We start from the raw sequence: 15693 nt of genomic DNA on the forward strand, positions 1-15693 counted from the left end.
ACACTGGGATGCCACCATTGATGCCACCATGCTGGGAACATCTCAAGAACATCGATGCCACCACACTGGGATGCCACCATTGATGCCACCACGCTGGGATGCCACCATGGATGCCACCAGGCTGGAAATATCCCAAGAACATCGATGCCACCATGCTGAGATGCCACCATTGATGCCACCATGCTGGGATGCCACCATGGATGCCACCATGCTGGGAACATCTCAAGAACATCGATGCCACCATACTGAGATGCCACCATTGATGCCACCATGCTGGGATGCCACCATGGATGCCACCATACTGGGATGCCACCATGGGTGCCACCATGCTGAGAACATCTCAAGAACATCGATGCCACCATGCTGGGATGCCACCATGGATGCCACCATGCTGGGATGCCACCATGATGAGAACATCTCAAGAACATTGATGCCACCATGGATGCCACCATGCTGAGAACATCTCAAGAACATCGATGTCACCATGCTGAGATGCCACCATGGGTGCCACCACGCTGGGAACATCTCAAGAACATCGATGCCACCATGCTGAGATGTCACCATGGATGCCACCATGCTGGGATGCCACCATGGATGCCACCATGACGAGAACATCTCAAGAACATTGATGCCACTGTGCTGGGATGCCACCATTGATGCCACCATGTTGGGAACATCTCAAGAACATCGATGCCACCATTGATGCCACCATGTTGGGAACATCTCAAGAACATCGATGCCATCACCGATGCCACCATGCTGGAACATCTCAAGAACATAGATGACACCATGCTGGGATGCCACCATGTTGAGAATATCTCAAGAACATCGATGCCACCATGCCAGGATGCCACCATGGATGCCACCATGCTGGGAACATCTCAAGAACATCGATGCCACCATGCTGGGATGCCATCACGGATGCCAGCATGCTGGGAACATCTCAAGAACATCGATGCCACCATGCTGGGATGCCACCATTGATGCCACCATACTGAGAACATCTCAAGAACATCGATGCCACCATGCTGGGATGCCATCATTGATGCCACCATGCTGAGAACATCTCAAGTACATAGATGCCATCACCGATGCCACCATGCTGGAACATCTCAAGAACATAGATGCCACCATGCTGGGATGCCACCATATTGAGAATATCTCAAGAACATCGATGCCACCATGCCAGGATGCCACCATGGATGCCACCATGCTGGGATGCCATCATGGGTGCCATCATGACGAGAACATCTCAAGAACATTGATGCCATCACTGATGCCACCATGCTGGAACATCTCAACAACATCGATGCCACCATGCTGGGATGCCACCATGGATGCCACCATGTTGAGAACATCTCAAGAACATCGATGCCACCATGCCGGGATGCCACCATGGATGCCACCATGCTGGGAACATCTCAAGAACATCGATGCCACCATGCCGGGATGCCACCATGGATGCCACCATGCTGGGAACATCTCAAGAACATCGATGCCACCACCGGTGACCACTCACCACCACCCGGAGCTTCTTCTTGACCCCGTCGCCCATGTATCGGTCGCGGACGGACGCCTTGACCTCGACGTCCAGCTGGCCGAGCTTGAGGGGGACGATGACGAAGGGGACGACGCGCGAGGACTGGGCCTTGATCTTCAGGATCTGCTGGAACCTGTGCTTGGCCGTGGAGGGGCTGCACAGGTCCGGGTTGTGGACCAGCTCCACGCGCACCTGGACGGTGACGAGGAGGTCACACCCGAAGGTCTGGAGAAGGTGATGGTTGGTGTCCCCCCAAAAGCACGTCCCCCAACTGACCGTGATGTCCTGCGGTATGTAGTTGTAGAGGATGGCGCGGATCTCCACCTGCTCGTTCCTCACCACCGAGTAGGGCAGGCGGAGGTCCATGAAGAACTTCTTCATCACCGTGATCTCGTACGGGGTGGCCACGCACAGCCCTGCGGGTGGGGACAGGCAGGGGTTGGGGTTGGGGACACCTCAGGTCCTCAAGGCAGCCCCGAGGTCTTCTGAGGTGCCTGGAAGGGCAGGGAGTCCTCAAAAGGTGTGGGAGATCCATCAAGACCCACAGAGTCCTCACAAAGTTTGGGAGATCCATCAAAATCCAAAGTCCTCAAAAGGTGTGGGAGATCCATCAAAACCCAAAGTCCTCACAAGGTTTGGGAGATCCATCAAAACCCACAGAGTCCTCACAAAGTTTGGGAGATCCATCAAAATCCAAAGTCCTCAAAAGGTTTGGGAGATCCATCAAGACCCACAGAGTCCTCCCAAGGTTTGGGAGATCCATCAAGAATTGTGAGATCCTTCCAAGATTTAGGAGATCCATCAAGACCCCACAGATCCTTCACAAGGTTTGGGAGATCCATCAAGAACTGTGGGATCCTCCCAAGGTGTGGGAAATCCATCAAGACCCAGAGGCCTCACAAGGTTTAGGAGATCCACCAAGGTTTAGGAGCTTCATCAAGACCCACAGAGTCTCCCAAGGTTTGGAAGATCCCTTGAATCTTCAAGAATTCTCCCAAGGTTTAGGAGATCCATCAAAACCCAGGGAGTCCTCACAAGGTTTAGGAGGTCCATCAAGAACTGTGGGATCCTCCCAAGGTTTGGGAGATCCATCAAAACCCACAGAGCCCTCAGAAGGTTTGGAAGATCCATCAAGACCCCAAAGTCTTCCCAAGGTTTGGAAGATCCCTTGAATCTTCAAGAATTCCCCCAAGGTTTGGGAGATCCATCAAAACCCACAGAGTCCTCCCAAGGTTTAGGAGATCCATGAAGACCCTCAGAGTCCTCCCAAGATTTAGAAGATCCATCAAAACCCACAGAGTCCTCCCAAGGTGTGGGAGATCCATCAAGAACTGTGGGATCTGCTCAAGGTTTAGGAGACCCCTTGAATCACAAAGTTTGGGAGATCCATCAAGATCCATGGAGTCCTCCCAAGGTTTAGGAGACCCCTTGAATCCCAAAGTTCAGGAGATCCCTCAAGATCCATGGAGATCCCTCACACCCCAAGCATGGCCACCTGGCTTTGGGGCATCTCCACCCCCTCGGATTTTGGAGATTCCCTCAAATCCTGGTGAACCTCCCCAAGCTTTGGGGGACCCTTGAGGTCTCATGGACCTCCTACAAGGTTTGGGGACCTTCTGCTGGCCCCAGGAACCCCCTGGTCCTCCACGCCCCCGTACCTTTGGTGGGGGACAGGCTGACGGCCAGGACCTCCCAGGTGGTGATGGAGTCCTTCAGGTACGCAGGCACCTTCTTGGTCGAGATCCTGGAGAAGACAGGAGAGACCAAGGTGGTCAGGGGATGTCACCATGGGACTTCTCTGGTCCCTAAAGATGTCCCACACCCTCAGCTGGACCTTCCTGGTCTCCAGAGATGTCCCAAACCCACAGTTGGACTTTGGTGGTCCTCAAAGATGTCCCAAACCCACAGTGGGACCTCCCTGGTTCCAGAGACGTCCCAAAGCCACCATAGGAATTTCCTGGTCTCCAAAGATGTCCCAAAGCTGGACTTTCCTGGTCTCCAAACATGTCCCAACCCCACCATGGAACTTCTCCGGTCCCCAAAGATGTCCCAAAGCCACCACGGGACTTTCCTGGTCTCCAAAGATGTCCCAAATTCCACAGTTGGACTTTGGTGGTCCCCAGAGAAGTCCCAACCCCACAGTGGGACCTTCCTGGCCTCCAAAGATGTCCCAAACCATCAGAAGAACCTTCTTGGTTCCAAAGATGTCCCAAACCCACATCTGGACTTTGCTGGTCCCCAAACATGTCCCAACCCCACAGTGGGACCTCCCTGGTCCCAAACCCTCAGTAGAACCTTCCTGGTCTCCAAAGATGTCCCAAACCCACAGTTGGACTTTCCTGGTCTCCAAAGATGTCCCAAACCCACAGTTGGACTTTCCTGGTCTCCAAACTTGTCTCAACCCCAGCATGGAACCTCCTTGGTCCCCAGAGATGTCCCAACCCCACAGTGGAACCTCCTGGTCTCCAGACATGTCCAAGCTGGATGGGGACAAGGTGACCATGCCCAGGTTGGTCCGTGGGGTGGGAGGGTGGTGGGACAGGAGGTGGCACAGACAGGAGGTGGCACAGCAGGTGGCACAGCAGGTGGTACAGGAGATGGCACAGGAGGTGGCACAGACAGGTGGCACAGACAGGAGGAAGGTGGCACAGTTGGTGGTACAGTTGGTGGCACAGCAGGTGGCACAGGGGGTGGCACAGCAGGTGGCACAGACAGGAGGTGACACAGAAGCTGGCACAGCAGGTGGCACAGTTGGTGGCACAGCAGGTGACACAGGAGGTGGCACACACAGCAGGTGGCACAGCAGGTGGTACAGGAGGTAGGACAGGAGGAAGGTGGCACAGTTGGTGGCACAGCAGGTGGCACAGACAGGAGGAAGGTGGCACAGCAGGTAGCACAGGAGGTGGCACACACAGCAGGTGGCACAGGAGGTAGGACAGGAGGAAGGTGACACAGAAGCTGGCACAGCAGGTGGCACAGTTGGTGGCACAGGTGGCACAGGGGTGGCACAGTTGGTGGCACAGGTGGCACAGGGGGTGTCACGGTTGGTGTCTCGGAGCTCCAGGCTCACCCCAGCTCGTTGGGCGGCTCCGTCAGCTGCTCCACCTGCCAGAGCCAGCTCTCGGGGAACAGCGTCCGCACCACGATCTCGTCGTCCGCCAGGAACGGCTCCTCGTCCTCGTGGCCTGCGGGCGGTGGCAGTGGGACCTCTCGTGGGTGGCCTCAGGGCTGGCACCCCTGGGCGGGGCCGGTGTCACCCAGTGTCACCCCAGTGTCACCCCAATATCACCCAGTGCCACCCAGTGCCACCCAGTGTCACCCCATTGTCACTCAGTGTCACCCAGTGTCACCCAGTGTCACCCAGTGCCACCCTGTGTCACCCAGAGTCACCCAGTGTCACCCCAATATCACCCAGTGTCACCCCAATATCACCCAGTGCCACCTAGTGTCACCCAGAGTCACCCAGTGTCACCCAGTGTCACCCGGTGTCACCCAGAGTCACCCAGTGTCACCCCAGTGTCACCCTGTGTCACCCAGTGTCATCCAGTGTCACCCAGAGTCACCCCAATATCACCCAGTGCCACCCCAATATCATCCAGTGTCACCCAGTGCCACCCAATGTTACCCCAGTGTCACCCAGTGCCACCCCAATATCACCCAGTGCCACCCAGTGTCACCCAGTGTCACCCAGAGTCACCCCAATATCACCCAGTGCCACCCAGTGTTACCCTGTCACCCAGTGCCACCCCAATATCACCCAGTGTCACCCAGTGTCACCCAGAGTCACCCAGAGTGACCCAGTGCCACCCAGTGCCCCCCGGTGTCACCCAAAGTCACCCAGTGTCACCCAGTGCCACCCCAATATCACCCAGTGCCACCCAGTGCCACCCCAGTGTCACCCAGTGCCACCCAGAGTCACCCCAATATCATCCAGTGCCACCCAGTGTCACCCAGTGTGACCCCAGTGTCACCCAGTGCCACCCAGTGCCACGCAGTGTCACCCCAGTGTCACCCAGTGTCACCCAGTGCCACCCAGTGTCACCCAGTGCCACCCCAGTGCCACCCAGTGTCACCCCAATATCACCCAGTGCCACCCCAGTGTCACCCAGTGTCACCCTGTGTCACCCCAGTGTCACCCCTTGTCTTGACCAAGGTCACCCAAGCGTTGCCCGAGGGGTTGTCCCAGGATCTCAGAAGCAATGTCTGAGGGCCACCGGAGCTTCAGGCAAGGAATGGCCCAAAGCCACCCAAGACCCTCCCAAGCTCCACCTGAGGAGCACCCAAGGAACCTCCAAAGAATATCCAGGGAACATCCAAAGAACATCCAAGGAACACCCAAGGTTCTCCTGACCTTCACCAAGGAACACCCAAGGAACACCCAAAGAACACCCAAGGAACATCCTAGGAACACCCAAGGTTCTCCTGACCTTCCAACAGGGAAAATCCAAGGAACACCCAAGGAACACCCAAAGAACATCTAAGGGACATCCAGAGAACATGCAAGGAACACCCAAGGAACACCCAAAGTTCACCTGACCTTCACCAAGGAACACCCAAGGTTCACCTGACCTTCACCAAGGAACATCCAACCTTCACCCAAGCTTTGCTCAAGCTCACCTTCACCTGTGGTTCACCAGTGAACACCCAAAACCCACCCAAGACCTTCTCAACCTTCACCCAAGCTCCACCTGAGGATCACCCAAGGAGAGCCTGAGGTTCACCTGAGCTTCCACCAGGGAAAGTCCAAGGAACACCCAAAGAACATCCAAGGAACTTCCAAGGAACATCCAAGGAACACCCAAGGAACACCCAAAGAACATCCAAGGAACATCCAAGGTTCATCCAACATTCACCAAGGAACACCCAAGGAACATCCAGGGAACATCCAAGGAACACCCAAGGAACATCCAGGGAACATCCAAGGAACACCCAAGGTCCACCTGACCTTCACCGAAGAACATCCAACCTTCACCCAAACTCTGCTCAAGCTCACCTTCACCTGTATTCCACCAATGAACATCCAAAGAACACCCAAGGTTCACCTGACCTTCACTAAGGAACACCCAAGGAACATCCAAAGATCATCTAAGGAACATCCAAGGACCATCCAAGGAACACCCAAGGCTCTCCTGATCTTCACCAAAGAACATCTAAGGATCACCCAAGGAACATCCAAAGAACACCCACTGTTCACCTGACCTTCATCCAAAGAACACCAAAAGAACACCCAAGGAACATCCAAGGACCACCCAAGGTCCACCTGACCTTCACCAAAAACACCCAACCTCCACCCAAACTCTTCTCAAGCTCACCTTCACCTGAGATCCACCAAGAAACCCCCAAAACTCACTTGAGACCCTCCACCAACGAGGTTCCTCCAACCTCCCCGACCTTCTCCCACCCTCCGTGACCCAGCACTTGCTTCTGGCCAGGCCGGTCCTGGGCAAGAGGTTCTGCCGGTCCCTCTTGGCCTTGATGTATCTGCAGCAGTCGAGGAAGGCGCGGACGCAGGAGGTCCCCTCCAGGATGTACTCGCTCCTCTGCTCGCAGCCGTGGCCCATCGGGTTGTCCTTCATGCCGTCCTCGCAGCACCTCCTCTGCAGCTTGTCCGAGTACTCGGCCGCTGGTGGACACCAGCACAGGGATGGGACCTCAGGGTGTGGGACACTCTGGTGGCCCTCAGGGACATGGGACATGCTGGTGGCCCTCAGGGCTGTGGGACGTTCTGGTGGCTGTTTAGGACATGGGACACTCTGGTGGCCTTTGGGACATTCTGGTGGTTCTTTAGGACATGGAGACCTTGGGGTTGTGGGACGTTCTGGTGGCCCTCAGGGGTGTGGGATGTTCTGGTGGCTGTTTAGGATATGGGACATTCTGGTGGCCTTTGGGACATGGGACACTGTGGAGATTTTTGGGACATGGGACATTGTGATGGCTCTTTAGGACATGGGACCTTGGGGTTGTGGGACACTCTGGTGGCCCTCAGGGACATGGGACACTCTGGTGGCATCTGGTCCCATCGGGTTGTCCTTCATGCCGTCCTCGCAGCACCTCCTCTGCAGCTTGTCCGAGTACTCGGCCACTGGTGGACACCAGGACAGGGATGGGACAGACCCTGGTGGCCCTCGGGGACATGGGGACCTTGGGGTGCGGGACACTCTGGTGGCTCTCAGGGGTCTGGGACACTGGAGATCTTTGGGACATGGGACACAGGTGGCCTTTGGGACATGGGAGACTCTGGAGATCTTTGGGACATGGGAGACTCTGGTTTTTCTTTAGGACATGGAGATCTTGGGCTTGTGGGACGCTCTGGTGGCCCTCAGGGACATGGGACACTGGTGGTCCTCAAGAACATGGGACATTCTGGTGGCCCTCAGGGTTGTGGGATGTTCTGATGGCCCTCAGGGACATGGGACACTCTGGTGACTCTATAGGACATGGGGACCTCAGGAGTGTTGGACGTTCTGGTGGCCCTCAGGGACATGGGACACTGGTGGCCTTCAGGGGTGTGGGACACTCTGGTGGTTCTTTAGGACATGGGAGACTCTGGAGGCCTTTGGGACATGGGACACTCTGGTGGCTCTTAGGGACATGGGACACTGGTGGCCCTCAGGGACATGGGACCTTCTGGTGGCTCTTTAGGACATGGGACACTCTGGTGGTTCTTTAGGACGTGGAGACCTTGGGGTTGTGGGACACTCTGGTGGCCCTCAGGGACATGGGACACTCTGGAGATCTTTGGGACATGGGACACTGCTGGCATTTGGGACATGGGAAACTGTGGTGGCCCTCAGGGACATGGGACATTCTGGTCGCTCTTTAGGACATGGGGACCTCGGGGTGTGGGACATTTTGGGACACTCTGGTGGTCCTCAGGGACATGGGATACACTGGAGATCTTTGGGACAGGGGACACTGGTGGTTCTTTAGGACATGGAGACCTTGGGCTTGTGGGATGTTCTGGTGGCCTTCAGGGACATGGGACACTGGTGGTCCTCAAGAACATGGGACACTCTGGTGGCCTTCAGGGCTGTGGGATGTTCTGGTGGCCCTCAGGGACATGGGACACTCTGGAGATCTTTGGGACATGAGACACTGCTGGCCTTTGGGACATGGGAAACTGTGGTGGCCCTCAGGGACATGGGACATTCTGGTCACTCTTTAGGACATGGGGACCTCAGGGCTGTGGGACATTCTGGTGGCCCTCAGGGCTGTGGGACGTTCTGGTGGCTGTTTAGGACATGGGACATGCTGGTGGCCTTTGGGACATTCTGGTGGTTCTTTAGGACATGGAGACCTTGGGGTGTGGGACATTCTGGTGGCCCTCAGGGGTGTGGGACGTTCTGGTGGCTGTTTAGGATATGGGACACTCTGGTGGCCTTTGGGACATGGGACACTGGAGATTTTTGGGACATGGGACACTCTGGTGGCTCTTTAGGACATGGGACACTCTGGAGATCTTTGGGACATGGGACATTCTGATGGCTCTTTAGGACATGGGACCTTGGGGTTGTGGGACACTCTGGTGGCCCTCAGGGACATGGGACACTCTGGAGATCTTTGGGACATGGGACATTCTGATGGCTCTTTAGGACATGGGACACTCTGGTGGCCCTCAGGGACATGGGACACTCTGGTGGCATCTGGTCCCATCGGGTTGTCCTTCATGCCGTCCTCGCAGCACCTCCTCTGCAGCTTGTCCGAGTACTCGGCCGCTGGTGGACACCAGCACAGGGATGGGACCTCGGGGACATGGGGACCTTGGGGTGTGGGACATTCTGGTGGCTCTCAGGGGTCTGGGACACTGGAGATCTTTGGGACATGGGAGACTCTGGTGGCTCTCAGGGACATGGGACACTGGTGGCCCTCAGGGACATGGGACATTCTGGTGGCCCTGGAATGGGGACCTTAGGGTGTGGGACATTCTGGTGGCTCTTTAGGACGTGGAGACCTTGGGGTTGTGGGACACTCTGGTGGCCCTCAGGGACATGGGACATACTGGAGATCTTTGGGCCAGGGGACACTCTGGTGGTTCTTTAGGACATGGAGACCTTGGGCTTGTGGGATGTTCTGGTGGCCCTCAGGGACATGGGGACCTCAGAGAGTGGGACACTCTGGTGGCTCTCTGGAACATGGGACACTCTGGTGGCCCTCAGGAACACAGGACACTGGTGTCCCTCAAGGTCTGGGACACTTGGGCAGCCTCAGGGATATGGGGTGCTCTGGTGACCTTGGGGACACTGTGGTGACATTGGGGACAAGGAACACTCAGATGACCTTGGGGACAGTGGGGACAGAAGGAACACCCTGGTGACCTTGGGGACAAGGGACATTCAGATGACCTTGGGGACAGAGGGGACACCCTGGTGACCTTGGGGACATTGGGGACAAGGGACATCCTGGTGACCATGGGGACAAGGGACATCCTGGTGACCTTGGGGACATCCTGGTGACCTTGGGGACACCCTGGTGGCCTTGGGGACATTGGGGATGGAAGGAACAGCCTGGTGACCTTGGGGACACCCTGGTGACCTTGGGGACACCCTGGTGGCCTTGGTGACAAGGAACACCCTGGTGACCTTGGGGACACCCTGGTGACCTTGGGGACAAGGAACACCCTGGTGACCTTGGGGACACCCTGGTGGCCTTGGGGACAATGCCACCTACCTTTGGTGCCCTTGTACTCGGCGAGGGCCAGCGAGCGCCGCTTGCGTTTGGCCGGCTGGGGACACCGGAGCTCTGGGGACAGCGGGGACACCGGTCAGGACCCCAAGGTGTCCCAGGTGTCACCTCCCAACGTTCAGGGTCACCTCCTCCATCCCTGAGGTGTCACCACCCCCATCCCCCTAAATGTCACCTTCACCATCCCCGAGATGTCACCTCTCCCATCCCTGAGATGTCACCTGCTCCACCATCCCTGTCCCCTGCTCCATCCCCAAGGTGCCACCTCCTCCATCCCCAATATGTCACCTGCTCCATTCCCGGAGGTGTCACCTCCTCCATCCCTGAGATGTCACCTCCACCATCTCTGAAGTGTCACCTCCACCATCCCCAAGGTGTCACCCCCACCATCCCCAAGGTGCCACCTCCACCATCCCTGAGGTATCACCTCCACCCTCCCTGAGATGTCACCTGCTCCATCCTCAAGGTGTCACCTCCTCCATCTCCAAGGTGTCACCATCCCCATCCCTGAGATGTCACCTCTCCCATCCTCAAGGTGTCACCTCCCTGATCCCTGAGGTGCCACATCCTTGAAGTGTCACCTGCTCCATCCCCAAGGTGTCACCTCTCCCATCCTCAAGGTGTCACCTCCACCATCCCTGAGATGTCACCTGCTCCATCCCCAAGGTGTCACCTTCACCCTCCCTGAGATGTCACCTCCATCATCCCTGAGATGTCACCTGCTCCATCCCCAAGGTGTCACCTCTCCCATCTCTGAAGTGTCACCTCCACCATCCCCGAGGTGCCACCTCCACCATCCCTGAGATGTCACCTCCACCATCCCCAAGGTGTCACCTCTCCCATCCCCATCCCCTGCTCCATCCCCAAGGTGCCACCCCTGTCAGATGCCACCTCCTGGAGGTGCCACCCGCTGTCCCCAAGGTGCCACCCCTATCAGATGCCACCTCCTGCAGGTGCCACATGCTGTCCCCAAGGTGCCACCCCTGTCCGATGCCACCTCCCGCAGGTGCCACCCCTGTCCCCGAGGTGCCACCTCCACCATCCCTGAGATGTCACCTCCTCCATCCCCGAGGTGCCACCCCTGTCAGATGCCACCTCCCCGTGATCCCACCCGCTGTCCCCGAGGTGCCACCCCTGTCAGATGCCACCTCCCTGTGGTACCACCCCTGTCCCCGAGGTGCCACCCCTGTCAGATGCCACCTCCCCGCGGTCCCACCCACTGTCCCCGAGGTGCCACCGCGGTGTCCCCACCTGAGCGCTGGGGCATGGTCACCTGCACGCTGGTGGCCAGGCTCAGGCCGGCGTCCGCGAAGACGCCGACGTTGTCCCGGCCGCTGCCGGCCGTGCAGCCGATGTCCCCGCGCTCCACCGTGTCCCACACCTGCCACCAAGGGGACAGCTGTGACACTGCCACCACGGGGACAGCTGGGACACTGGGACACTGCCACCAGCCAGAGGTGACACCACAGCTGTGACACTGCCACCAGCCAGGGGTGACAGGAGAGCTGTGATGGCCCCCACTGAGAGGTGACAGGACAGCCATGATGGACACTGCCATCACCCAGAGGTGACACCACAGCTGTGATGGCCACCACAGCCGATGTCACCGTGCTCCACTGTGTCCCACACCTGCCACCACAGGGACAGCTGTGACACTGCCACCATTGCCCAGAGGTGACAGGACAGCTGTGATGGCCACCACCACCCTCCAAGGACAATGGGGACAGCTGTGATGGCCACTGCCACCACCCAGGGACAATGGGGACAGGGACAGGACAGCTGTGACACTGCCACCACAGCCGATGTCACCCTGCTCCACCGTGTCCCACACCTGCCACCACAGGGGACAGCTGTGATGGCCACCACCATCCTGAGGTGACACCACGGCTGTGACAGCCAGTGCCACCACCCAGAGGTGACAGGACAGCTGTGATGGCCACCGCCACCACCCAGGGACAATGGGGACAACTATGATGGCCACCACCATGGGACAGCAGAGACAACCATGGTGGCCACCACCAGGGGATGATGGAGACATGGACAACCATGAGGGCCACCACCACCATGGGACAGCAGGGACAGCAAGAACAACCATGGTGGCCACCAGCAGGGGACAATGGAGACAGGGAGAACCATGATGGCCACCACCAGGGGACATCAGGCCATGATGACCACCACAAAGGAACAACAGGGACAACCATGGTGGCAACCACCAGGAGATATCAGGAACAGCAAGAACAACCATGGTGGCCACCACCAGGGGATGATGGGGACAGGGACAACCATGGTGGCCACCACCAGGAGATATCAGGAACAGCAAGAACAACCATGGTGGCCACCACCAGGAGACATCAAGGACAACCATGATGGCCACCACCAGGGCACATCAGGCCCAAGGACAACCATGGTGGCCACCACAAGGGGATGATGGAGACAGGGACAACCATGGTGGCCACCACCCCGGAGATGATGGGTATGGGGACAACCATGGTGGCCACCACGAGGGGATGATGGGGACAGAGGCAATCATGGTGGCCACCACCCAGGAGACATCAGGAACCACGGTGATGGCCACCACCAAGGACAATGGAGACAGGGACAACCATGGTGGCCACCACCATGGGACAACAGGGACAACCATGATGGTCACCACAAGGGGATGATGGAGACAGGGAGAACCATGATGGCCACCACCAGAGAACATCAGGACTAAGGACAACCATGGTGGCCACCACCATAGGACATCAGGTCCAAGGACAGCCATGGTAGCCACCATTAGGGAACATCAGGGACAACCATGGTGGCCACCACCAAGGACCAATGGGGACAGGGACAATCATGATGGCCACCACCAGGGGATGATGGAGAAAGGGACAAACATGGTGGCCACCACCAGGGGACATCAGGGACGACCATGGTGGCCACCACAAGGGGACATCAGGACCAAGGACAACCATGGTGGCCACCACCAAGGACCAATGGGGACAGGGACAACCATGATGGCCACCACCATGGGACAATGGAGACAGGGACAGCCATGGTGGCCACCACAAAGGACATCAGGTCCAAGGACAACCATGGTGGCCACCACCATGGGACATCAGGTCCAAGGACAACCATGGTGGCTACCACAAGGGGATGATGGAGACAGGGACAACCATGGTGGCCACCACCAAGGAACATCAAAAACAACCATGGTGGCCACCACCATGGGACAACAGGGACAACCATGGTGGCCACCACCATAGGACATCAGGTCCAAGGACAACCCTGGTGGCCACCACGAGGAGATATCAGGAACAGCATGAACAACCATGGTGGCCACCACCATGGGACACCAGGGACAACCCTGGTGGCCACCCCCACCCCTTGGGGACATGGAGGCCGGGCCCACCCACCTTGCTCTGGGTGATCTTGTTCTTGTTGAGCACGTAGACGCCCTTGTCCACGGCCACCAGCCCCACGTGGGCCTTGTGGTCGCCCTCGATGAGCAGCTCGATCCGCACCCCTGGCTCCTGGACCCGGTTGTCATCTTCTGAGGCCGCCTTCACCACCAGCTGCCACGGACACGGGAGGTGACGTCCCCAAGGTGTCCCCAAGGGACACTTCTGTCCCACCCCCGCCACGGGAGACACCACATCTGGACCTCCAGGAGAAGCTGGTGGCCGTGGGCTTCATGGTGGGGCCACCAGAGCCACCAGGGTCACCTGGGTCACCCAGGAGATGTCCAAGCTCCTCATGGAGTGTCCAAACCCGCACAAGTGACACCAAATCCCCACCAGGGACCACTCAGGTCCCTCAAGGATTTCTCAAACCCCTCAAGGACCTCCCAGATCCCTCAAGAACCTCCCAAACCCCTCAAGGACTTCAAGAACCACTCCACCACCACCAACACCCATCCAACATCTCCAACGCCCCCTTGACCACCCTGGGGCCACCATGGGGTCACTCACAGAGCCCATGCAGGTGTCCTTGATGTCCCTCAAGAAATTTCCAAACCCCTCAAGGACCACCCAGGTCCCTCAAGAACCTCCCAAACCCCTCAAGGACCTCAAGAATCGCCCCACCAAACCCCATCCAACATCTCCAACCCCCCCTTGACCACTCTGGGGCCACCATGGGGTCACTCTCAGAGCCCATGCAGGTGTCCTTGATGTCCCTCAAGAACCTCCCAAACCCCTCAAGAACCACTCCACCACCACCAAACCCCTTCCAACATCTCCAAGAGCCCTGAAGGACCTCCCAAACCCCTCAAGGGCCACCTCAAGGACCTTAAGAACCTCTCAGTTCCCTCAAGAACCTCCCAAACCTCTCAAGAACGTCTCAAACCCCTCAAGAACCTCCCAAACCCCTCAAGGATCTCCCAAACCCCTCAAGGACCACTCCACCACCACCAAACACCCATCCAACATCTCCAAACCCCCCTTGACCACCCCGGGGCCACCAGGAGGTCACTCACGGAGCCCATGCAGGTGTCCTTGACGTCCACCCAGACGGAGTCGGCCACGATCTCGCCGGGCAGCACCGAGTAGAAGGCCACCACGCGGAAGGACGGGATGAGCTCGGGCGTCACCGGCAGGGTCATGGTCACCAGGCTCTGGCCGGGCTCGTGCCGCTGCCGGCCGGCGCGCAGGATGCGGCCCTTGGTCATGATCTGCGGGCAACCAAAGCGTGAGGAGCACCTGGACGTCCACCAGTGTCCTCTCAAGGACCTCCCAGACCCCTCAGGAACCGCTCAGTTCCTTCAAGGACCTTCCAAAACCCTTCAAGAACCTCCCAGATCCCTCAAGAACCTCCCAGGTCCCTCAAGGACCTCCCAAACCCCTCAAGAACCTCTCAGTTCCCTCAAGAACCGCTCATTTCCTTCAAGGACCTTCCAAACCCCTCAAGAACCTCCCAGACCCCTCAAGGACCGCTCAGTTCCTTCAAGGACCTTCCAAACACCTCAAGGAGCCCCCAAACCCCTCAAGGAACTCTCAGTTCCTTCAAGGATCTCCCAGGTCCCCCAAAGATCACCCAAATGTCCTCCAGGTCCCTCAAGACCACCCAAGTCCCTCAAGGACCTCCCAGATCCCTCAAGAACCTTCCAAATCCCTCAATCACCTCCTAAACCCCTCAAGAACTTCTCAGGTACCTCAAGAACCTCCCAAACCCCTCAAGAACTCCCCAAACCCCTCAAGAATCGCTCAGTTCCTTCAAGAACCTTCCAAAACCCTTCAAGAACCTCCCAGACCCCTCAAGAACCTTCCAGGTCCCTCAAGAACCTTCCAAACCCCTCAAGAACCTCTCAAACACCTCCAAGGCCTCCAGGACCCCTCAAGGGCCACCTCAAGGACTTCAAGGCCACCCAAGCCTCTCAAGGACCTTCCAAACCCCTCAAGGACCTTCCAAACCCCTCAAGAACCTCTCAGTTCCATCAAGGACCCCTCAAATACCTCAAGGATCTCTCAGTCCCCTCAAGAACCTCCCAA

General features: G+C 57.8%; 1 protein-coding gene across 8 annotated transcripts in view; it reads right to left on the reverse strand.

Annotated features, from left to right (window-relative positions):
* Window positions 1–15693, reverse strand: part of LOC102064784 (venom factor-like) — a 73159-nt gene that overhangs the window by 33219 nt on the left and 24247 nt on the right. For all 8 annotated transcript variants that reach the window (XM_074530492.1, XM_074530489.1, XM_074530491.1 and 5 more), the window contains 9 exons: window positions 14682–14876; window positions 13621–13779; window positions 11474–11603; window positions 10208–10279; window positions 6963–7163; window positions 4611–4725; window positions 3199–3284; window positions 1817–1956; window positions 1520–1732 (listed from right to left, as the gene is read on the reverse strand). In XM_074530492.1, the coding sequence (XP_074386593.1) occupies window positions 1520–1732; window positions 1817–1956; window positions 3199–3284; window positions 4611–4725; window positions 6963–7163; window positions 10208–10279; window positions 11474–11603; window positions 13621–13779; window positions 14682–14876 (1311 nt within the window). The remainder of the gene's footprint in view (window positions 1–1519; window positions 1733–1816; window positions 1957–3198; window positions 3285–4610; window positions 4726–6962; window positions 7164–10207; window positions 10280–11473; window positions 11604–13620; window positions 13780–14681; window positions 14877–15693) is intronic.

This window comes from Zonotrichia albicollis, chromosome 32, assembly GCF_047830755.1.
Source record: "Zonotrichia albicollis isolate bZonAlb1 chromosome 32, bZonAlb1.hap1, whole genome shotgun sequence".
NCBI classification, from domain to species: Eukaryota; Metazoa; Chordata; class Aves; order Passeriformes; family Passerellidae; genus Zonotrichia; species Zonotrichia albicollis.